Source organism: Orcinus orca, chromosome 9 (genome assembly GCF_937001465.1).
Source record: "Orcinus orca chromosome 9, mOrcOrc1.1, whole genome shotgun sequence".
Classification (NCBI taxonomy): Eukaryota; Metazoa; Chordata; class Mammalia; order Artiodactyla; family Delphinidae; genus Orcinus; species Orcinus orca.
This window is the reverse complement of record NC_064567.1, coordinates 50721506-50745713: the sequence shown is the minus strand read 5'-3', so window position 1 is coordinate 50745713 and position 24208 is coordinate 50721506. Positions and strand designations below refer to the sequence as shown.

General features: G+C 43.7%; 2 protein-coding genes across 9 annotated transcripts in view; both read right to left on the bottom strand.

The window, feature by feature from the left end:
* Positions 1-14440, bottom strand: part of GSDME (gasdermin E) — a 141172-nt gene extending 126732 nt beyond the window's left edge. For all 3 annotated transcript variants that reach the window (XM_049714766.1, XM_049714768.1, XM_049714765.1), the window contains exon 1: positions 14318-14440. The gene's annotated coding sequence lies outside the window, so the exon portion shown is untranslated. The remainder of the gene's footprint in view (positions 1-14317) is intronic.
* The window catches only part of OSBPL3 (oxysterol binding protein like 3), a 206296-nt gene continuing 189443 nt past the window's right edge, over positions 7356-24208 (bottom strand). For all 6 annotated transcript variants that reach the window (XM_004265641.3, XM_033420562.2, XM_033420561.2 and 3 more), the window contains 5 exons: positions 23030-23174; positions 20006-20150; positions 16363-16489; positions 14318-14440; positions 7356-11106 (listed from right to left, as the gene is read on the bottom strand). In XM_004265641.3, coding sequence (XP_004265689.1) covers positions 11010-11106; positions 14318-14440; positions 16363-16489; positions 20006-20150; positions 23030-23174 — 637 coding nt within the window. In that variant the 3' untranslated portion in view covers positions 7356-11009. The remainder of the gene's footprint in view (positions 11107-14317; positions 14441-16362; positions 16490-20005; positions 20151-23029; positions 23175-24208) is intronic.

Below are 24208 nucleotides of genomic sequence, written 5' to 3'. Positions count from 1 at the left end.
TGGCCTAGGCCATGATCTTTCTTGCAATTATTGTTCTAGTGACGGGAAATGGCTATGTTCCAGGAAGACCTCTTTCTCAAGTATACTGAATGGGTGGTAACAAAAATCTTCCTCTCCAAGGAAATTAACAAAATCCCCAGGACTTTCTGCTCAAGTCAGTACGTATGATGGGCGGGTCCTGGACAGGGAGTTAGGGGTGTAGAGCCCAGTTCCAGGAAGCCTTCTAAAAGGTGCAGATGCTTGAGCTGAGGCTTGAGGGGGAGAAGGTGTGAGTTCGGTAGATGTGGTGGGAGAGACGTTTCTCTAAGAGGAACAGAGTGTGCAAAGGCTTGGGGATTTGAGACTACAGGCAACTCAGTAAAACAGGGGAGAAGAGGGCATCCAGGGAAGTGAGGAGAAGTGAGGTGTAGAGTAGTCACGGGCCAGTACATTTATTATTCATTTACAGCACCGTATAAAATAGTAAAAAACAACCATTTATTGAGCCCTTATTCTCCACTAGGCACCATAATAAGCAATTTACATATTATGTACAGCTTAGTGCTGTGTTGCTCACACTATTTGGTCTCAAGATTAAATATGCTCTTAAAAACTGTATGCTCTTTGGGCTTCCCTGGTGGCGCAGTGGCTGAGAGTCCGCCTGCTGATGCAGGGCACACGGGTTCGTGTCCCGGTCCTGGAAGATCCCACATGCCGCAGAGCGACTGGGCCCGTGAGCCATGGCCGCTGAGCCTGCGAGTCCGGAGCCTGTGCTCCGCAACGGGAGAGGCCACAACAGTGAGAGGCCCGCGTACCGCAAAAAACAAAACAAAACAAAACAAAACAACTGTATGCTCTTTAAAAAACTTCATGCTCTTAAAAATTAGAGAATCCCAGAGAGCTTTTATTTATGTAGGTTATATCTACTGATATTTACTGTATTAGAAGTTCAAACTGAGAAACTGAGAAATATTAATTCATGAAAAGTATGGAAAATAAACCATTATATGTTAACATAAAAACATACTTTTAAAGAAATACAACCAGAGTCTCCAAAACAAAAAAATTAGAGAGAAGAATAGCATTGCTTTATATTTTTGAAAATATCATTACTGTCTGGCTTAAAAGAAGACAGCTGACTTCTCATGTCTGCTTCTGCATTAACCTTGCACACTCACATCACATAGCTTCTGGAAAATCCCACTGTACACTCAAGAGAGAAAGTGAAAAAGACAAAGAGTATCTTAACATTGTTATGAAATTATTTCAGACCTTGCCCAGGGGCTCCCAGACCACTTTCTGAGAACTGCTGGTTTAGAGGCTGACAGCATTTGAATCCTGGCTTTATCGAGTTCCAGACGGTGACTGTGAGCAAGTTCCTCAGCCTAGGTCTCCATTTCCTTCTTGGTGATGCGGGGACATTGAGGGAGCCTTGGGGACAGTGATTAGCACCGTGTGAGCCATCAGTAAATGGCAGCAACTGGTGATCCACATGACATTGCTCGGGGGAGAACTCCAGTGTGGAACTGAGGAAACACCAGAGCCAGGCTTCAAACCCAAGTCTCTGTCTCCAAAGGCTGGACTTGTGACCACAGTGTTACATACACACAATGCTGAGGTGTTCTGAGCAGAGACGTATTGTAATGAGATTAACGTGGTGACCAGAGCTTAGAAAAGTCACTCTGGTTGGGGCTAAGAGGATGGATGGCGAGGAGTTGGGACGGAGGACAGAGGCTCCATTCGGCCAGGCAGGACCCATCGAGGGTCTGGCTGGAGACAGGGCTGTGGGTAAGAAGGAGGAACTTCTCAGGTGGACTGGGCAGGACTCAGGTCCCACGAACGTGGGGATGAGGGAGGAGGAGAAGTCTAAAATTTCTCCTGCATTTTTCACTTGAGGAATCCCAGTAACTATGTGTGGCCACATGTTCAGAGTGTTGTCAACCAGGGAAGCCTCAGGGTCCAGCACTGGTCACATAGGCATGGAGCATCCATGTGGCTGACCACAGTTACTTAGTTTGCAGCCCTTCTAGAGGTCAAACTGATACAGTGTGGCCCAAAGTCCCCACCATAACCACATTTTGACTATAAACTATCTGGCATGGCCCAAGGTCCCAGGTATATAAAAACACTCTTATCAGGAAAGATATTCCAAGGGCTTAGAGGGTATCTCCCAAAAGATGGTCAAGGTCCAGCCTTTTCTGTGTTCAAATTGCAAGGTTTGAACAACCCAAGCCTGCTGCATTACCCTCTACTGCACTCGTATCCAGCTGCCTACTTAAGAGAACTCTCAAATCAATTCACCACCTAATTTTTTCACCAGAGCACCCAAATCTGCTCTGCCTACAGTCTTCCTTATCTCAGTTCATGGCAACTTCATCCTTCTAGTGGCTCAGGCCACAGACCTTAGAGTCATCCTCGACTTCTCTCCTCCCACATCCCAAATCCAACTCTTTGGACAATCTTGTTGATTCTACCTTCAAAGTATTTCCAATTTCCTTCTGCTTCCCTCCACTACTTCCACTCTCGTCCGCACCTCCACCATCTCTCTCTGGATGAGTCCAATAACCTCCAAACTGGGCTCCTTGTTTTTTTTTGCCTGTGACCCCTACAATCTCCACCAGGCAGCCAGATGACCCTTTAAAATCATAAATCAAATCATGTCGTTCCTCTGCTCAAAACCCTTTATTGACTTTTAATCCCATTCAGCAAAAACCAAAGTCCTATGACCCCAAGTACCTCCCTGCCCTAATTTTGATTTGCCATCCTCTCCCCCTGTCACACTTCTCCACCTGCACTGGCTTCCTTGCCTCAAATGCACCAGACTCATCCCTGCTTCAGACTTGTATTTGCTATTGAAATATTCATCTTCCCACAGTCCTTGAGGATTTTCCTCCACAGCACTTTCACATCTGTCACACCACACATCTGTTTATGAGCTCATTGTCTCCACTCCTGGCCCCCACCCTCTGTCCCAACAGACTCTAAGCTCCACAAGAACAGAAACTTAATTTTTAAAATCTCCCTGTATTCCCTGTATTGTTGGCTTGGTGAATGTGTAGGCAAAGGACCGTATCAATAGGCTTTGAAGCCTGTTGTTCACTCTCGGATCATTTTGATTTCACAAAACATGATTCAGAAGCCGACCGTACTTTCTAAGTAAGCAATGTAATTCTTCTATAGGGCCAAATATTTCCCATTTTCAGGATAGAATAGAAAAGGATAATTTAGGGCAGATTCTGCAATCCGTAGGTAAGCTCCGTGAGGGCAGGGATTAGGTCTGGCATGCGTTTGGTGCTCATGAATATTTATTGATTGACCAAAGAACATTTCTACCTATTCTTGAGATCACAACATGGCAGCACAGAGAGAAATTTCATAACAATCTGTTCATTTGATGTTGGGGCCAAGTGAGATTTGCGGAGGATAAGTGACCTACACAAGTTCTCACCATTAACTACAATTAGGTTCCCAAGTCCCATCCCAGGGTTCTTTTCCTGTCCAATGAGCTCCCTGTGTCAGCTTCAAAGACCTAAGGAAACCTTTGGGACTAAAATTAGAGAACAAGTTCTTGGAAAGGAAAAGGTTGTTGGGATCACATATTTCAATCTGTAGCAGAAGGAGCTGGGTTTTGAAACACGTCGGACATGCACTCATATTCCCACTCTATTAAGGAGTTGGGAGAGTTTGGTCCAATTGCTTAACTTCTGGTCCTCAGTGAACACTTCTGTTAAATGCGGATTGCCTAAATGGGGTTGTGGTGAGGCTTTGGTAGTGAGTTTGAAAAATTATCACACACTATAACTCAGAAGTGAGAGAAACGCAATTCTTTCATCTTGTCAGTAACTGCTCTGGTCTTCCTCACAAGCCCTTCACCTATTGGTTAGTAAGAAAAAAATTAACTCAAGGTCCAATGTTGTTTAGTCTAAATAGGTACAGGATCTCAGTATGGGATGATGAAAAAAATTCTGGAGATGGAGAGTGGTGACGGTCGCAGAACGCGAATGCATTTAATGCCACTGACCTGCACACCCAAAAATGTACAAACTTCCAGTTATGAGATAAATAAGTACTGGGAATGTAATAAACAACATGATGACTAGAACTAATGCTGCTGTATGGTATATTTGAAAGTTGTTAAGAGAGTAGATCATAAGAATTCTCATCATAAGAAAAAACATTTTTTTTTCTTTTTTGTATCTATATGAGAAGATGGATGTCAACTAAACTTAGGGTGGTGATCATGTCACAATAAATGTAAGTCAATTATGCTGTACACCTTCAGCTTACACAGTGCCATACATCAAACATAGCTCAATAAATTTTTTTTTACCACAATAAAAAATTAGGAAAAAAAACTTAGTCTAATCTGATAATTTAGAAAATCTGCTCTGGAAATTCTCAGTCACTTCTGGAGACATGGTGAACCTCTTAGATTTCCCAGGCTTGGCCTCCGTTTCCCTCACTACACTGTGTTTGGATGTATGGGGAGGGGACACTGGAGGTGGAAGCTTATGTGACCCTGCCGCAGAGGTAGAAGAGTGGGGTCCTCGGGCGTTTCCCTCGCCCCCCCTGGATGTCTGGGCGCTGCCTGCTTCTTCTCCCCACCCTTGTCTCATGGCTCCAGGCTGAGGAAACACCAGGTATTGTGACACATCAAAACATTTCATTGTGACACTGGTTGGGAAGCGGTACCGTGGTCTAACTGGCCTGAGTCACCCATGCCTCCTCTCCCCCCTCCCCCAGACTTCCCTGGCCACTTCCTTTCACTGGCTCTGTGATCCGGCCCTCCTCTCAGGCCATGTCTGCAGTGTGGTTGAGCCCCGTCACCTCTCCCCTCATCACGTGGGCATCCTCTTACCACATCCAAGAGCCTTCTTACGTACTGCAGTTTCTCACTGATCCACTGGCTTCCCAGAAGACTGGAAGCTTCTCAAGGAGAAAGGCCATGTATTGCCCGTGTCTGGGACCATTCCTGGCTCAGTATATACTTTTCAAAGAAAGCATCCCTCACAGCAGCTGCTACTCGCTCCCTGTCTGCAGGCCCTTGTTAAAGCAGCAGTCCCCACCCTTTCTGGCACCAGGGACTGGTTTCGTAGAAGACAATTTTTCCACGGATGGTTGAGGGGGAAAATGGTCCAGGCGGTCATGCGAGCGATGGGAGTGGTAGAGGAAGCTTCCCACGCTCACCTCCTGCTGTGCGGCCAGTTCCTAACAGGCCAAGGAAGGTACTGGTCCAGGACCTGGGGGTTGGGGACCCCTGTGTTAAAGTACCCATGAGTGTCAAGGCCCCTAACTTTACATCTCAAATAAAGCACAAAAGCAATGAGCGAAATGTCATGAAAAGAAACACATAGTTCTTACCAACATGCCATTTTCTAAGTCCTAGAACAATCATGAAATTAGAAAGTGGTGTGCCTGCTCCGTGGTGAGCAAATGCTGGTCAACAGACTGTGTGAGGCTGTCTGGGTCTGAACCACCCAGAGGAAGAGTGTGTGTGTGTGTGTGTGTGTGTGTGTGTGTGTGTGTGTGTGTGTGTGTGTGTGTGTGTGTGTGTGTGTGTGTGTGTGTGTGTGTGTGTGTGTGTGTGTGTGTGTGTGTGTGTGTGTGTGTGTGCCACCCAGAGGAAGTGTGTGTGTGTGTGAGTTTGTGTGTGTCTGTGTGTGTGTCTGTCTGTGTGTGTGTGAAACCCCCCAGGACATCAGCCAAATTTGAGAATTGCTGCTTAAGCTGACATGTTTTTCCCAGTCTGATACCTGTTTAAACTATGGCATTTAATAAAGAGAGGCTGCCCTTAACTCATTAAAAGTGTTACAACAACAGTAATATCATGGAGAACCAGTTTTTAAAAAGCACAGTTAATCACAATTCATCCTTGGTAAAATAACTGCGAGCCAAAATAAATTCTATCCTCTAAAAAAAACTGGCCCTGAAGCCTATTTACTTACTGAAGATTCCTCTGACAGCTCAGACGTGAAGATGCTGGTGAATATAAGGTCCAGGTGCTTGTTTCTCTGTTGGCCCGGGGCCTCCTCCTGCACTTCGGGGCTTGTACCCACTTGAGTTCAGCCACCAGGGAGAATGGTGGCCAGAGGAGACCGAGGTTGGGAGACCTCTTCCTGACGCTCGACTGGATTTTCTGGCAGAGGCCGAACGTCCCTCCACTAGAGCTCCTGACCACCCTTCCCTCCTCGGAGCTCCAGCTCCTGCAGGGGCGGTTACAACTTCCAGCTGTTGCTGATATGCCTTAATCCCTCTAACAGCCCTGCAAGTAGCCCTTCATTTAAATTTCCTGAGCTATGGAGTTGGATTCGCTTTCCTGCAGGGACTCCAACTAATTAGTCCATAATAAGAAACTCCTGACTGGTGTCAGCTAGGACCATGATGTCCTGATTCGCTGGTCACTGATGGACATTATATTAGTGCAGGTATTCCATCAATATGACTGGAAAATAATACGACTGAGTTCCTAAAGGCCGAAAACTTGTACCTTCAGATTTCATTGCTTCCTCAAAGTCAACACCTTAGGATGCTTTAATATCTATTCCAATAATGGCCAAGCACGTTAAAATGGCCTGAGGTTGCCTTTTAAGGTTTCCTTTAGTGTTCGTATTATTTGGAATAATGTCAATCCTTCTTCGATGGCAGATTTGATACGGATCAACAGGCAATATCATATACATATATGGAAATTAGCAATAATTTCACCATGTTTATATGCAAATGTCACTAATTGCCCTCAAAATGTCTTTTATAGCTTGTTTTTCTTTTCTTTTAAGCTAGGATCCAATCAAGGTTCATGAATTGCTTTTGGTTGTCTCTTTAGCGCTTTGGGGGAGGCAGAGATGTGACCTTATGTGTGTAACTGAGATCCAGTGCGTGCGTAACACCATAAATATAGGAACTCACTCGAATGGGACTTCAGGGAAGGTTAAGTGTTTGGGGCATTGCAAAGGACACAAGTTGGGTGTGGGAGATGAGTCAGCCATTCGTAAGGGCCATTAAATCAGTGTGACTAGTCGGCATTTTCCTTTTTCATGTTAGGACACACAGAAAATAATATTTCCACAGCACGCTGGGTTGAACAGACAGGGCTTCTTTGGGGGCTGTCTGGGGCTCTAGCTGCCTCAGGTCCCCTGTCCCAAAGGCTGGGGAACCTACATTTGCAGTACACCTTGGAAATGTTCAGACCAAAAGTATGGCAACTTTTGCCAAAGTTTCCAGGCTTCTTCATGTCCTGGGGTATTTTTTATTTCCAACCCCATCCCTTGAGCTAATCTTGTGTGTTTCTCCCTCAGCAAAGTCTCAGCTAGAGTCTTGCTCTGTCCGTTCAGCAGCCACATATGCCCATTAACCTGAAAACACAACGACAGGAGAGGCCTTTTTCCATGTTATTTATTCACAGTCAACTAGCTTCACGAGGGGGAAAAACAAATTAGTCAGAGCTTTTGGGGGAGGCGTAAGGGGATGGGTGGAAGGCTGGGATTTTAAACAGAAAATAATCTTATAAATGGTTAGATGAAAGATTGACAAATATCCATTAAAAAAATAGTATCCTCTGAGGGTGAGGAAGATAAAATCATCATGAATAAAATAAATTAACAACTCCTGATCATTGCATTCCTCAAAACCAAAGTCTCTGAAAATGGTTTGCATTTCAGACTGCTGCAATTTGCAGACTTATGTGATATATATCTATTTCCAACACAGAAAAGTAAAGACAAACACTAAGCAACAGATGAATACAATGTAGGGAAAATTGAGCACATGAAAATAGCTGTCATTTGGTAGCAAAAATAGACGTATGCCAATGTTAATATCAAAATTAAAGACATTCAAATACATTACGCCAATACATTGGAACTATCATTCCTAAGATCATAAGAACAACTGCTTATTGCTCCTACTCATAACTAAAAGCTCTGAGGAAATCCTGTGATAGCTGGAAGGCATAACTTACAGAGTATGCAGTAGACCTACGACAAGTTTCAACAGCCAAATAAAAACTGTATACTTTATCATTTTTCTCTTCGGGTTGACGTTGTTAATAGTAGGCTAAGACCACTCATCATAAGTCTGAGGAATACAGATGGATAGCGCTCGCGAAGCCCAAGCCAATGATTTACTGGAAGTAGTTAAAGGTAGAATGTGAGAAAAGCAGCAGCCCGAATGAAGCAAATATATTGTTTTAAAAGTTGGTTTGTCTACTTTTCTCTCCCAGAGAACCTCACAGGAAGCACAGGAGGCCATGAGGGCTTTCTGGGCATTCTGTGAGGACCTGATACATAACGGACGGTTGTCCTAAAGTGAACTCCATGTGTTTAATTAGTACCAGAACCAGCCTGGCTTCTGGGAGGTGCATGGCATGGAGGAGCTGCACTGAGGCTTTGATTATTGAGTTTGACTCCAGGAAATACCAGCCTAGGCTTTGGGGCCTGGGGAGGGAGTAACCTGCTGCCAGGCTACCCTGGAGACGGTGGCTCCTTCCTGAAGCATGTCCCGCAGCTTCGGATAACTGGCAGGGGCAACAGGAACACTGGAAGTGTAACGTGGCTGACTGTACAAGGTCCCATTTCCAAGAACAGCTGTGCAGTTCACCATACATTTGGGATGGGATGATAAGGAATGAAATGGAGGTTACACAACATGTACCTCAAGTGATGCAGTGATTGGCATTATGCAATCGGGAGATTCAAAATCCAAAGTCAATTCTACCTCAATTCTTCCCAAACAATGCCATGTTTCTGTTTTCTTCATCCTAAGAATATAAAATGTCCTTGAGATACAAATTAGGTGAGAGGATGCTTTTGAGAATAGAGGCTGAAGGAAAAAATAAGCCATTTCCCCCTCAAGGGAATTTGAGGATTATAATAGGATGCATCACCAAGCTGCTTAAATTTCAGAAAAGCCCTTTATAGATGTAGGTACTAATAGACTTTAAAATTTGCATACATATTCAAATTCAGCCCCACTCCCATCTCAAATAGGATGACTACAAAGGTGATATTTGGTCCCTTGATCCTCGTGATTACAACATGAAACGTAAGATCAACTGAAATAACAGCATCAGGACAATTAAAGACTTTCCAAAGACTGCATGACAAAGCTACGTCCATTCAGGCTGCATGTTTTCTTTGTTTTGTTTTGAGCCAGCCCCTGGAGTGGGCCTATAACAGTCAGTAGTACTCAAGTTCTACATTTACCTTCACACTGTGAAAACTAGATTTGTTTTCCCCTGGAGTATCCTTAAAATCTACAGCCTGCTTCTTCCCGGAATTTAGATACATGTTTGAAAAGAAAAGAACAAAGCACATAACCAAAGAATTTGATTGGGTCAGTTAACTGCTTAGAAATGGAAATGATATTCGAACTGTGTTCATCTTGACGTCTTGATACATGGAATGGATGAAAGCAATATTTAATGAGTCGTGTATTGTTTTAAAATGCTAGTCACTTGCAGATTCCAAAAGGCTACTGACCCACTTTAAATAACTCTCCATTTTGAAAGTGCAATACTCTCCAACTAGTTATTTGGTGTGACATTGAAAAATCATGCATTCTTTTTTCCATTATTTATTCTACTTTTCACTCATAGCATTCTCTGAAATTATTTAAATACCTAAAAATGTTTTCTGGAGAAATCTTTTTACACACCACTTTACTTGATATTACATAAAATCGTCATGGACTTTAGAGGAAAAGGCTTCAAACGTAGGCTTTGGTTTTAGAGTAATCTGGGCAGAAGTTAGAATTGCTTTGATCACACAATTCAACTACTGCACAAATTCTATTATAGTAATTGGAAATAACACATTTAAAAAGGCGAAGTTTCTCCTTTCAGTAGTTATAGTCTGTATTATTCAAGACTGCTGCAAAACTCACAAAAGAGTGATATGAATAAGAAGAAGTGTAGGAAAGCGATAAGACACTTAAAGCTTTACCAGGACATAACACAAAGGAAGAGCATCAATTCTCTACATTTGTCTATAAGGCAGGTGGTCAAACTTTTCATACAAGATCTAAAATATGGTGCTTATTGAGAGGTAGAAAATACCAAAACACTATTTAAGAAAAACATGTTGAATTATTTAAAACAATCAGTTACTTCGCTAAACTTTTGGAAAGTCAAACTGCCATGTTGAATGCACCTGTGTTTTACACTAAATTGGGACATTCCATATTCAACAGAGATGTGGTCAAACAGCGGAGGAGGCTAGAGGTGGGGTGGGAAGCAGAAAACAGTTTCTTAACTTGTAATGGATTCAGCTCTCACTAAGGAGAAATTTCCTACTGTCCGCCTGGGATTTCATTTTGACATTTAATTAACAGGGGTTTCTCGGATTATCAATTTTTCTGAGTAACGGTACAATTTTGCACATAAGGCAATGAAAGTATAGGGAGGGATGAGTTCGAATGCTTCCTCTTTGAGAAGCTGCCATCTCCATCTTATATAAAAACATACACCCCACTAATCGTATACCATTCCCCCAAGCACGAAAACGCAAATGCAAATATTCTTCAGACTCCAGTACCAGCAGAATTGTTCTTTGTGAGCAATTCAAAAGCTGTCTGAGGCAAAAAGATATCTGAGCTACCACATTAAACCTGGGCAGCTTGCACACAGGTGAGTAACCCTTCGTATTCTTATTTCTTAACGCACCTGGGAAAGATGGATTTTTTTTTTCCAACATAATTTTATAAGGCATACATTTAATTAGAATTTTCCTAACCTTTGGAAAATTAGTGTTAAAGCTTCTTTTTTAACCCACATGTTAACATTCAATCTTTCATTTTTATTAAATAGTTTATATATAAAAAGAAATCTCAAGGTGTTCTACATTCATATAAACAATTGTGATAACCTTTGAAATTGTAAAGAAACCTACTGAAGAAAATATATACTTAAATACAACACTAAGCCAGGAAGCACAAGTGATTGTTCTAGGTGATGTTGTTTAAATATACAGACACAGGTTTGTGGCTTCAGAAAGCAAACACGGGAGAAGTACAAGGATGTATCGCTCTTTCCTCTTTTACCACAAGACAGGATGGTCCAGTTTGGAAAAACCAAGATCTTTCCTAAGTTCCAAATAGGTGCCACTGCTCACCCAAGAGTCATCGCTGGATTTCCTGTGAAAGTGAAAGAATTTGCTGAAGGCTCGTGACAAGACTGTCATAGTCTCTGTCTCCTTTTCACCCCGTTCCTCCCCCGCCCGCCCTCTCCAGCTTATCACTGGCACCTGCACCCCTGTCCCTGTGGTCCAGTACTGGACCAGCGAGGGAGCGGGAAGCCTGGAAACCGTTTTGCTGCTTCTGACTTTGACTTCTCCAACTTAGAGGCTGTGAGAAATGGGTGCTTCTGAGAGAAGTGGGTGAGGGTAGAGTCTGTCGTACAGAAAACAGGGCTGGGATGACAGCTACCACCTGGGGTATGGCCACGTAAAAGTTACAAATCAATCACGCTGTTCAAATCAAGTGATCAATTAACAGTAAAAAGGAAAGGAATTGGAAGGGATTGGAATCACAGCCTGGAGCGAACAGCCTTGGTTCACTATTCTATGCATAAATAATATACTACGTAGATCCAAATTCAAAAGGTACCAAAGAGTGGAGAGCTGAATGTTTTCTTCCTACTCCCAGCCTCCCAGTTCTCTGCAGAGACAATGATCTTAGCAGCTTCACTCAGAGAAATTCCACGTGTGTGAGCGTGCACGCATGCACACTCACATTCCACTCCTCTCCTATTTTTCATTCAATGGTAGCCCTGGATGGTCTTCCACCCCTTGAGTTTTTTTTGGTTTTTTTGCGGTACGCGGGCCTCTCACTGTTGTGGCCTCTCCCGTTGCAGAGCACAGGCTCCGGACGTGCAGGCTCAGTGGCCATGGCTCACGGGCCTAGCCGCTCCGCGGCATGTGGGATCTTCCCGGACCGGGGCACGAACCTGTGTCCCCTGCATCGGCAGGCGGACTCTCAACCACTGCGCCACCACGGAAGCCTTGAGTTTATATATATAACATATGTATTAGAGATCCTTTTCCATTGTTACAATAAGGTCAGCAAACTACAGCCCAAGGGCCAAATCCAGCCTTCAGCCTATCTCTGTAATACCATTTTACTGGAACACATCATGCCCATTCATTTAAGTATTGTCTATGGCTGCTTTCACATTGCACAGCAGGGTTGAGTCATTACTACTGAGGGCTCATGGCCTGCAAAGCTAACAATATTCACCATTTGCCCTTTGCAGGAGAAGTTTGGTGACTTTGGCAAAAAGGGCTTCCTTTTATTCTTTTTAAACAGGTGCATGATAGTCCATTGTGGGGATGGACCATGATTTAACAAGTACCCTACTGGTGGGCACTGAGGATGTTGTTTTCAACCTCTAGCTATTATAAACAAAACATATGTTATTTTGTATGTGCAAGAGATTAGTTATATTAAAAATTCCTATAAACTGAACTTCTGCGCACTTGTAATGTTGACTGATATTGTCATATGCTTTAGAAACAAAAGTGAGGAGTGCCTATTTTTCCACATTCTCAGGATCATAGATTTTTATCACAATTGTTTTTCTATTCCAATAAAGGGATGTGTTTAAAAATAAATCAATCTGCATATCAGATACTTTACTATGAAACAAAGACGACTATCGCTGCCAGAGCTGTAGTTTCCACTTGAAATTTCCAGTGATGTTTTCATGGCTCCTCAGTGAGTGTCAACGGAAACGTCCAAGTCCCCATGCTCCTCTGTCATCTCTGCCAGCGTCTAATTGCAACAGTTCCCGGACTGCTACTGCTGAACAATTCTCACCTTTTCTCACAGTTTTACTTGCCACATCTAATACTCTGATAATTTTACAGACAATCAAGAGGAAAAAGAACTGCAGCTGTGTTCAGTCCTTGTCCATTCCAGACATAATTCTTACACGGTTGCAGTGACAGCCCAGATAACATTTTATATTTTGCATTTACATGTTAGTTCATTTCCCACAGAGCTCCACAGACTGTGTGAAGTCATTTTTGAGGTTTTTACATCAGATCAAGTTGATAAATCTCCTTATCTATCTCCTGAGACAGTTTGGTTATCCACAATTTTTAGTGATCCTAAAAATACTGTAATGAACCTCTTTAACAGATATTACCAAAATCAATTGATCAGTCTGTTAGTCTATCCATTCACCTATCCCTTGCCTTTATATAAAAAAAAATAATTTAAGGTGTCTTATTTTTTAAATGTTTAAATGAAGTTATGAATATTCTGGGATAAAATTCTGGCCTACTGATCTTCAATCACTCATATTCTGAGTTTGTGAAATGATCAAAATCCACATCAACTTTAGGGGAAAGGACATAATACTTTGGGGATAAAACATAACTTGTTGCTGCTATTTTGCTGTTTTGGAAATATATAATTTTATTGATGCAGCTGATAGATTAGTTGCTAAATCCTCCTAAACGTGTTTCTGTTGGCCATTAAAAAATAATAACAACCAAAACATCCCTGCAAACAACAACAAAATCCTGAAAAGAAGACTGGGAGGAATAGGTAGGGCAGGAGCTGGCTGCTTTTCTACCTGTGATTGTTCCATTGCTGATTTTTTAAAAAATGAACAAACTAAAAACCCCTAAAACCATATCAAGCACTGGCCTGTAGTCAAGAGAGCCAGGCCCCAGTCTGGGACATTCCACTGGGTCTCTCCACAGATCACCTATGTCCCCTGGGCCTTCGTTTCTTTGCAGTTAAAATAAAAGAGGGGGTGAAGGGCAGATGATCTCTGACGCCCCTTCTAAATCTTTCAGTCTGTTCTTAACGAGACCCTCCTAGCAAGCTATTTTAAAAATAATACTAAATGTTCCAAATCCAAGCCCCAGTAGATTGGAACTTCTGCAATTCAAGAATTAGATTACTTGGAAGTTCTAGTTTGGTGAAGAAAGGGGTGATAGCTAATTATCTCCATCACTGTGTAGAATCTACCCATTTGGGGGACCAACCTTAGACATGGCTTGAATAAGCTGGCCTGGTAGTGGGAGCTGGGTGTGGTTGGTCTCCTTGCTTCTCCCACAAGCACTTACTGAGCACCTCTCTGCAAAGTCCTGGGAGAGGCCCTGGGAGAGACCAAGGAACGCAAAAAAGGAGGGCTGCGCGGGGCAGCCTGGGGGCAGTGTCCCCACAAAGTCGGGCCTTCACAGAGGAGGGATGTCACCACTCTGAAGCAGGAAAAGGGCCGAGAACACTCTCTCGTGGGGAGGGGACACCCCAGTCTGTTCTCTTCGCACCAGAAGCGTCAGGCGTCACCAGTGCCTGCCAACAATGACCCACACGACCCCAGCTGCACACATACCTGAAAAACCGCGGCTGGTGCTCCACCTTATTTTCTTCCAAGACCCGCCGCCTTTCTCTCTGCAGCTGTTCAATCCTCTGCTTTTGTATTTCAGCCTCTTCTAAGCTCCCTTCTTCTAGAAACCTGAGGCATTGAGGAAAAAGATAAAGGAATAGAACACCAAAGAAGTGTGACAATCATTACTATTAGAACTGCATGTGTGCAACACTGGATATGCAGAATACTCTCCTATACATAAGCCCCCTCCTCAACCCTTAAAACATTATTTGCAGGTAATGAGGGACAGTATTGTGCTCTGAATTGGTGATACAGACATGGTTCAAAAAATTATACCTATGAAAAGGAATTTGGGGTAAAATCTCCCTCTCTCATTCCCGTCTCCGGTTCTACCTGTTTCCTCCCCATCCCACCCACGTTCACGTCCCCCACCGCAGGTAATCCACCGTTACCGGTTTCTGGTGCATCCTTCTAGAGCTTCCTGATTCGTATATAAACACACATTAATATACATTTTTACCCCTCCCTCCCTTTTAAGAACATAAACGGAAGCAGGCAACACATACTGTCCATAATTTGGTATCTTGTTTTGTTTTACTTTTTACTTAACCATATACCTTGGAGCTGATTCTTGGTAGTACACAGATCTTTTCACTTTTAATAAATATATAATATTCAATTGTGTGGCTACGCCTGCATTTATTTTAAACAATTCCCTATTGATAGACATTTGGGATGTTCCCAATTCTTTACATTAATTTTTAAAATTAATGCTGCAGTGAAGGACTGTATATATCTGTCATTTTGCACATGTGTTAGTATATCTCTCAGGAGACAGTTCTAGAAGTGGAATTGCTGGGTTAAAGTGTGAGTTTGTAATATATCTATTACCAAACTGCCCTTTATGGGGATTACAGCAATTCACGTTTCCACCAGCAATGTTACTGAAGTGCCTCTTCCCCGTGGCCTCAGAGTGCATCAAACTTTTGAGTCTTTGCCACCTGATAGGTAAAGAAATGGTATGACAGCGTGGTTTTAAAATTTTGTGGGTTTTTTTGAGTAAGACTGAGCATCTTTTCATATGTTTAAGGGCTATCTGCATTTCCTATTTTGTGAACTGCTCATTTCCCTATGTCTATTTTTCTTTTTAATGGATTGATCTTGATTTCTAGAACCAATTCATGAAGTGAGCTGCAAGTATAGATTTCTCAGTTGTTAATCTTTTGACTCTGGGTATACATTTTATTTACTTTACCATGAAGAAGGGTGCTGGGTTTTTTAAAAATAAAGTCAGGGCTTCCCTGGTGGCGCAGTGGTTGAGAGTCCGCCTGCCGATGCAGGGGACGCGGTTTCGTGCCCCGGTCGGGGAAGATCCCACATGCCGCGGAGCGGCTGGGCCCGTGAGCCATGGCCGCTGAGCCTGCGCGTCCGGAGCCTGTGCTCCGTAACAGGAGAGGCCACAGCAGTGAGAGGCCCACGTACCGCAAAAGGAAAAAAAAAAAAAAAAAAAAAAAGTCAAATTTTGTCAATTTTATTTTATTTTTTGCCTTCTTGGTTTTGAGTCTTAATTAGAAAGGCCTTAGGAGAGAGATTCTTCTTTCTGTGTTACAGAGTTGGAAACTGAGGCTGAGAAAGGTTAGAAGACTTAGCGTATGCGACACAGCTCGTCAGCAGCAAACCTAGGATCAGAAGTTAGATTTCAGTGCATCAAAATAAGTTAAATTCGAGGGGTGGGGAGCTGGATGCTTTTACTCTTTCAAATACAGAGTAAGTTTTTCTTATTGCTGTATGCACTGAAACTCTTTAAAAAAAGACTTTTTTTTTTCCAATAGAAATGGGGTTCTACTGGTGAATAAAGGTCATGCCACACACAGATCTAAGCTGGGCTCCGTTCCTTCCACAAGATGGCTTAAAGTCTCCCTAGACCTCTGCTCTTGATGACAGAATCTCTCTCTCTTAGGCTCCTTTGGTGGCCTGGGAGATGTTACCAAGACTTTTTACAAAGAGTTTCACATCTCTGGAGATAAAGATCTGAAAAAAATCCTTACCTTTGGTCTGGCCTGAATCGAGTGTCAGTAGGTGGTAATAAAGACTTTAACAATGGATCCATTTCGTTTAATTCCAGTGCAAACTGTGTGAAGCCATAATATTGCTCATAGCCTTTTGGCATGGGATCTAAAAGAAAAAGAAATCATTCATCACTGACTTGCATTGCATTCACATCACATCTTAATTCCTTCACCTTTTTCATCTCAGACCAGCTACAATTTTTCTCTCTCGGCTCTAAACTCTTCCATTTCTATTAAAATATTCTGGCTCACAGAGAGAGGCTGAATTTTTCTCCATAAATTTTCTTCTCTATAAGCTTCCTGCTACCTACAAGCATAAGGCCTTCTTTGTGTGGTCCTATTGCAAATTTATTAAATACCAAGAAGTTTCTATAGAATTTAAGTTATAGAAATAATTTTGTTACTAAAATAAACATGTTAAAAAGAACTCTAGGTCCACTTTTCCTGACTAACAAGACTTTCACTCTAGAGAATCGTTTTTCATTTAAGAGATGTCAAATTCTCCTGAAACTCTGTCTAGTACCTAGAATAGTGTTGGACCCATACCAAGAGGTCAATAAATATTATTATTATTATTATTATTTTCTTTTGCTGTACGCGGGCCTCTCACTGCCGCGGAGCACAGGCTCCGGACGCACAGGCCCAGTGGCCACGGCTCACGGGCCCAGCCGCTCCGCGGCACGCGGGATCCTCCCAGACCGGGGCACGAACCCGCGCCCCCCGCGTCGGCAGGCGGACTCCCAATCACTGAGCCAGCAGGGAAGCCCAATAAATTTTATTCTTTACTTCCAGTCCTGCTCTTCTTTTCACCAATGCTTGGCCCCTCCAAATCTTACATATTTTAATTTTAAACCACCTCAGCAGAAGCCAGGAATAGAGATGGGATTATAATGGCAGAAACACTGCCAGCTGGAACCAAAGGGGACAGAGAAAACGGGACTGAATGAAGCAAGGCTGCTGGACTACTGTTATTTTACAGATGGAACCAGAGAGCTACGCAGCTGCAAACATGCATTGCCTTCAAGAAAAGGGAGGAATGACTCTAAAGGTGATTCAGAGATCATTGGGCTGCCACTCCCACCACAGGCCCAGACTACACAGATTCAGGGGGCAAGGCTGCCACTACCTCTCAAATGGCAGGGCCGCTGTGCAGCTTCAACATGCCCGGCTGCCACCACCCAGAGCCTTGGGGGGCTTGGGAGCCAGGCAAAGTCCCAGTGGGCCCAGAGGGTGGGGCATCGAGCCAATGAGGATGATCTCCAGTTTTTAGATCAACAGCATTTGCCGTGCTAGGTCTTGGACTCACTTAGGACCTGTCATTCCTTTCTTCTTTCCTCTTTCTCCCTTTGGAATGGGAACGTCTATCCTATGCCCATCCCACCACTGTGTTTTGGAAGCACATTTTGGTTTCACAGGCTCACAGCTGGAGAGGATGAATCATACCTCAAATCTCACCCGTACCTGATTTAGATGATATTTGGATGAGACTTTGGACTTTAGAGTTGATGCAGGAATGAGTCAAGACTTCTGGGGCTGCCGGGGTGGAATACACACATTTTGCACGTAAGAAGGACATGATCTTGGGAGGCCAGGGGCGGAATGTTATGGACTGGATGTTTATGTTCTCTCCAAATTCATATGTTAAAGCCCCACCCCCAGAGTGCTGTCTTTGGAGATGAAGCCTCTGGAGTAACGAAGGTTAAATGGGGTCAGAAGGGTGGGCCCTGATCTGGCAGCCAAGCCACGAAGGAGACTCCCACCAGAATCCGAATTTGCCAGCACCCAGCCTCCAGAACCGTGAGCAAATGAATTTCCGCTGTTTAAGCCACCCAGTCTGTGGTGTTTGTTACAGTAGCCCAAGCAGATTAATGCAGGCGTATTGCCCTAACTTTAATTGTTAACTTTAATTTAATTGTTAAGTGCATAGCACATATCCTAATGCTTTAAGCCATTATGAAGGTTTGACTTCCTTCCCCCTTTTCCCCCCAGCTGCTTCAAACACCTAGCATCACTGTACACTCCCTAGGGGATGAATACAACTAAAAGTCAAGCTAAAAATACCCCAATTTACGTATTGGATCAATCAAATGTAGACTAATCCGATCCACTCGTAGCCTTAGCTCTAGCTGTCCACATATACAAATGCTTTCCACGAACTTTTCTGAAGACCCATTTTCTGAAGCTTCAGAAGTCCACTTTGTCTAATTCGAATTCTCTGTGGATCCTAAGCATAAAAATAATAGCAAACCTCCTACTATGCCTTCAAAAATCCATCCCAGTCTCACAGTCACCAGAGTGGAGACAGTGGTTTTTCTTGTAGACAGGCCAGGGATGCTCATAGCCAAGGCAGAGACATAAAGTCAATGAATAACAACAACAGCAACTAGAATAACAGCTTACACACTGTTGTCAAGGTACTACTTTAACACCCAGAGCCGATGGTAGCTCTCATCTGTGATACATTCTTTAAGCAAAGGAGAGCAAGTGTCTCATTCATAAAATGCCATGCGTGCCTCTGAACCTCTGAAGCTAGGAAGGCGGCCATGGTGCCAAGTCATTCTAGCTTCGTGGCAACCTCTGCGACGGTGGAAGATGTGGCTGCTACCCGTTGAAAGAGACACTGTTGCTTGCCCACTCTACAGTCATCTCCCTTTCTTGCTAACGGCAAACTCATCTGTTTGGGTGTCACTGTATACTCCCTAGGGGATGAATCTAAACTCATGTGACTCTCTCCTGCCGACCCAGTTGCCCAGGATCGGTTAAGGGATGGGTTTGGACCCACTCCGGGTTGATGAGATATGAAGACACATTTGCTGCAGGATCCTAGGAAATATTTCATTCCTGAGAAAAGACAGTTACAACTGAAGAAAGCTCTTCTGTCCTCCCTTCTCCCCTGCTTAGTGAGCTGTCACAGGGGGATACGATATTGAATCGAGGCAACCATTTTGCATCCATGGGAAGAAACATCACCGCCATATTGGAAGTGGCAGATGGGCCCTCAATGACCTGTGTTCTTGACACAGGTAACCTGCCTGTGTAACAACCCTGGGGCCACCCCCTGCCATTTGTTGTTAAGTGCATAGCACATATCCTAATGCTTTAAGCAATTATGAAGGTTTGACTTCCTTCCCCCTTTTCCCCTCAGCTGCTTCAAGCACTTAGCATCCTTCTAGAATTACAGGAGAGACTGGAGTGGCTTATGGTATTGGGAGAGTCTAGGGGACCCCCTAACTCTTGTAGGTCATTCTACTTTTCCAGTAAGAATTTTCCCTTTATCTTTACTCTAGAATGACTTCTTGTACCTCACTGATACTCCTTCATAGTGCCCAGTATAGGCGAAGGAATGATGTGTGTTGACTGGAAGACACAGTGACCACGGATTAGCAATGGCTTCGTTCTGGGATTAAGAACCCAGGACCTATCAACCCAACAGAGGTATTGTTAAGCTTGAGGATGAGTCTGAGATATAACTAGGTGAATGAAAGATGGGCCAGGAGCTCCAACATAGTTCAAAGCAGGTAGAGGCTAGATACACCGAATGGACACTGACGCCCACCCACGTGCGGTTCCTCTGGCCATGTCCCGCCTCCTTTTGCTTGGGGCTGATTAACCAGATACTAACTCGCTCTCCAGATACAAGTGGATGAGGAAGAACCACCGCAGTAGATGCTCTCATGCCATTTCCCAAATAGCCGATGCACTGCTTTTCCACTCTTGTCAAATACTGTACCTTCAATCTCATGGGCATTAGTGCTCCAGTATTTTGCCTAGGAGTCAAATGAGAGTCATCTGTTTAGTGTTTTGGGGTCAATTTATTACAGATATTAAGAGAAAACAAAAGAGGAGAGAAAAAGTACCATATGAATGATTCTATGCTACATATGGTTTGCTGGTTCTGTTTTCTTTTTTAATCATACTTTTAATTATTTAATGAAAAGTAAAAAGCTAGCACTTTATTTACAGTTTGTAACTCAACCACCAACATTTGTGTAAGACACAATTTTTTTCGACTTTCACTACATGCATAGTAGAAAGGAAAGGCTCAGTTCTCATACATCCACCAAGCAGGGGCTGGCCCTTAGCACCCCCTCCGGAACAGCTATTTCCTGGCTGTCACTGGGGCTCTGACTACTGTAGTTTAAAAGAAATGTAACTCATGTAATTTTTTCTCTGAAGGAACTAGACAATCCTTTGTAAACCAACAAATTTTTTAACCAAGTTTGTAAACCAATCAATTTTCTGTTCCTCCTATTAGTTCTCCCCACCTCCCCCAAACCAGATCTGTTCACCTAACTTATAGGAACCTTATACAACCCGTATTCCCACTATGAATTGGTCCTGGTCTGAGACCAGCTCATCTTGGCTCAGCCTTGTGTGTTTTACATATACAGTACCACATTGCAGCCAGCAGAGGGAGCTCTAACTCCCTAGTGTTGATTTTAAACTTCTCCCAATTACATGGCTGCCCAAAAAATCTCTGCAAAAGACCAGAAGGCATTACTCCATAAATCAAAAAATCCTACTACTATTTTCAGCCAAAAAAGAATCCACATTTGGAAACCAATAAAGTTGAGTGACATTTCCAGGCCATATCTGGTAGACTGGCTTCCCCATTCCAACCAAGTCTGTGGTAAAAATGGGAGGAAGGGCAGAGTACAGCAGTACCCCAGAGCTGAATCAGAAAGGTAACAGTGAGTTCTCTAGTCATGTAAAGATGGGGGACAGGGAAACAAACACGGTCCAGGCTCTTCAGTTTATTCTAAAGCAGGAGTCAGATTTCCTCTTTAAAGATATTTGCCAACAAGTCCAATGATGGGAAGCCACAGAGGGAGGCAGTCACGTTCCACAGGCAACGGCTGCCTCTGCTTTCAGATTCTCTTTCAACACCAGAGGTACGTCTAGTGTTCTAATTCTGTTCGTCTCTCATCACTATGAAAATTTGTTCCCTGGTCCTCAGTGGACGAGTACCAAGTGGTTGGTAGAAATGGGAGTGGAGCACACTTCTGTGGGGAAAATTCTGAAAACAAGGCGGCTCTCACCTGGATATCTATCTATCTATCTATCTATCTATCTATCTATCTATCTATCTATCTCCCAGTTATTTATGTCCCTGCTCCAGGTGGCCTTTGCTTCTTTTTGTAGAGAGCTTAGATGAAGCTTTCACGGCAGGGTCATTTGTATTTTACGCCAAATCACTACCAGCTTTATGTCTCTCTACAACCCAGTTTGACTTATAGGATATAATAAAGACCCCCATCCACCTCTCCATAATGTCCCCCACCTGCTACAGGTGGTGCAGAGAGGTACCGTGTGAAATTCCACAGTTAGAACCTAATCTCTTGGCTTATGATTTTGATCTTAATTAAATGCAAATATTCCTTGAGGAAGGTAGCACTGTAAGGCCATTTTGTATACATGAGAATTTTAAGGACAAGAGGGAATTTCAGGAGGAAGAGAAGTTGGGGAGAGGGCTCAAATCAAGGAATTTGGAAAGCTGGAAAGGTAAGCAGACTATTCCAGGCTCTCTGCCCCAGGAGAATCTGTGAATGTTCATGAGCCTCTGCTGTGTGCTGGGCACCACTGCCAGGCATTGGCCACAGCAGTGGGCAAGACAGACCAGGCTTCTGCTTTTCTGGAGTCAGGAATGGCAAGGAGGGTGTGGGGCAGAGAAATAAGCAAGTAAAGCAACAGCGAGCAAGCTAACTGCAGATGGTGATGAACACTGAAGAAAATGGGGTACGATAGAGGGTGGCTAACAAGGTGGATGGAAGGATCTGGGGAGAGGGGCCCGTGCAGAAGGAAATGGAGAGAGAAAGAAGGACAGTGCAGCTCGAGGATGGTGAGCAAGAAAGGGAACGAGGGGTGGCAGGAGTTGAGGTTGGAGAAGAATGAGGGTGGGGTGTGTGTGTGTGTGTGTGTGTGTGTGTGTGAGTGAGGGGTGGTGGGGGTGAGGAGTGCAGACTCTGAGGAGTGCAGACTCTGCAGGCTTTTGCTGAGAAAGATGGAAATTGTCAGAGGATTTTGGTCAAATATGGCATGACTTGCATTTTTAAAAATTGTGGTAGAACATATATAACATAATGTTTACTGTTTTAACCATTTCTAAGTGTATAATGGAGTGGCTTTAAGTACATTCACAATGTTGTGTAACCATTGCCTTATATAGCTCCAGAACTTTTCATCTTCCCAAACTGAACCTCTGTACCCATTAAGTAATGACTCCCCATTCCCTCCAGTCCCCAGCCCTTGGCAACCACCATTCTACTTTGTCTTTACGGATGCGGCTGCTCCAGGTACCTTACATAAATGGAATCATATCTGTCCTTTTGTGTCTGGCTCATTTCACTTAGCATAATGTGTTCAAGGCTCATCCGTACTGTAACATGATGACATGTTTCAACAGGGTCCCTCTGGCTGCCACACTGAAGACAGACCATAGGGGAGTAAAGGCGGAAGGAAGGAGGCCAGGAGGGGCCATGGCCCTGGTCCAGGTGAGAGAGGTGGGGCTGGGACCAGGGAGCACCTGGCATTGCTTGTCTACTGGCACAAAAGCGAAGGTGAAAAACTTCCCAAGACACCCTGTGCCCTGAGGCCCAGCTCTGCCGAGGCCTGTCCAGCGCCAGAGCTCACAGGCCACCCAGGTTACCTTTATAAAGTTCACTTTGCAGTGGCAGGAATCATCATTCACGTTCTTGATAACAATCTCTCCATAGTGCTCGATCCACCTCTGCCCACTTAAGATGTTATGGATGCAAGAGGTCACTTTGTTCCACTCAAAATGATCTCCAAAACTAAAGGAAGAAAAAGTGAAAGTAACAACTACCAGAGCAGCCAGCAGCTAATGCAAAGGAGCACTGCTGCTTAAAAAACAAGTCCTGTAATGAATTACTCATTCCTTCATTAATGGAGCCAACACCGACTGAGCCGTGCTGGGCAGTCTAAGAGCTTTCACCCTCTCAGGAGGCTCGGAGGTGGGTGAAGGTCAGACCCAGGAGGCTGCCAGAGGCTCCACTAGAAGCTGGAGGTCTCCTGGAACAACCCACTCTGTCCTGTGCCAGAGGAGACGTGTCGAAAGTCACCAAACTATGAAAGGAGAGTGGCAAGGGGAGGGTAGAGGGGTTTTCCACAATGTGCTCTCTACACACATACATATATGTGCACACACACGAATGTGTACATACAGGCACACACATGCACATATATACTTATGTATATACACGTGTAGGTGTGTATATTTAGGCACATATGTATACAGGCAGATCTCGCTTTATTGCGTTCTTTACAAGTTGAAGGTCTGTGGCAACCCTGTGTAGAGCAAGTCTATTGGCAGCATTTTTCCAACAGCATCTGCTCCCTTCATGTCTATGAAGTATATAAAACATAACTTTCATAAGCAAGGGGAACCCAAAAAATTCATGTGGCTCACTATATTGTAATATTTGCTTTATTGCAGTGGTCTAGAACCAAACCCGCAATATCTCTGAGGTGTGTCTGTATACATACACACACACATATATATTTTACATATTACTCTTAAGATACATATATCTTAAATCTTTTACAATGAGAAGGTATTCAGATATGACTTATGGAGTTAAATAATAATTATGAGGATAATGGTAACAAGACCAAACACTTAAATGACACATAATATGGGCCAATTACTATTTTTTTTTTTTTGCAGTATGCGGGCCTCTCACTGTTGTGGCCTCTCCCGTTGCAGAGCACAGGCTCCGGACGGCAGGCTCAGCGGCCATGGCTCACGGGCCCAGCCGCTCCGTGGCATGTGGGATCTTCCCGGACCGGGGCACGAACCCATGTCCCC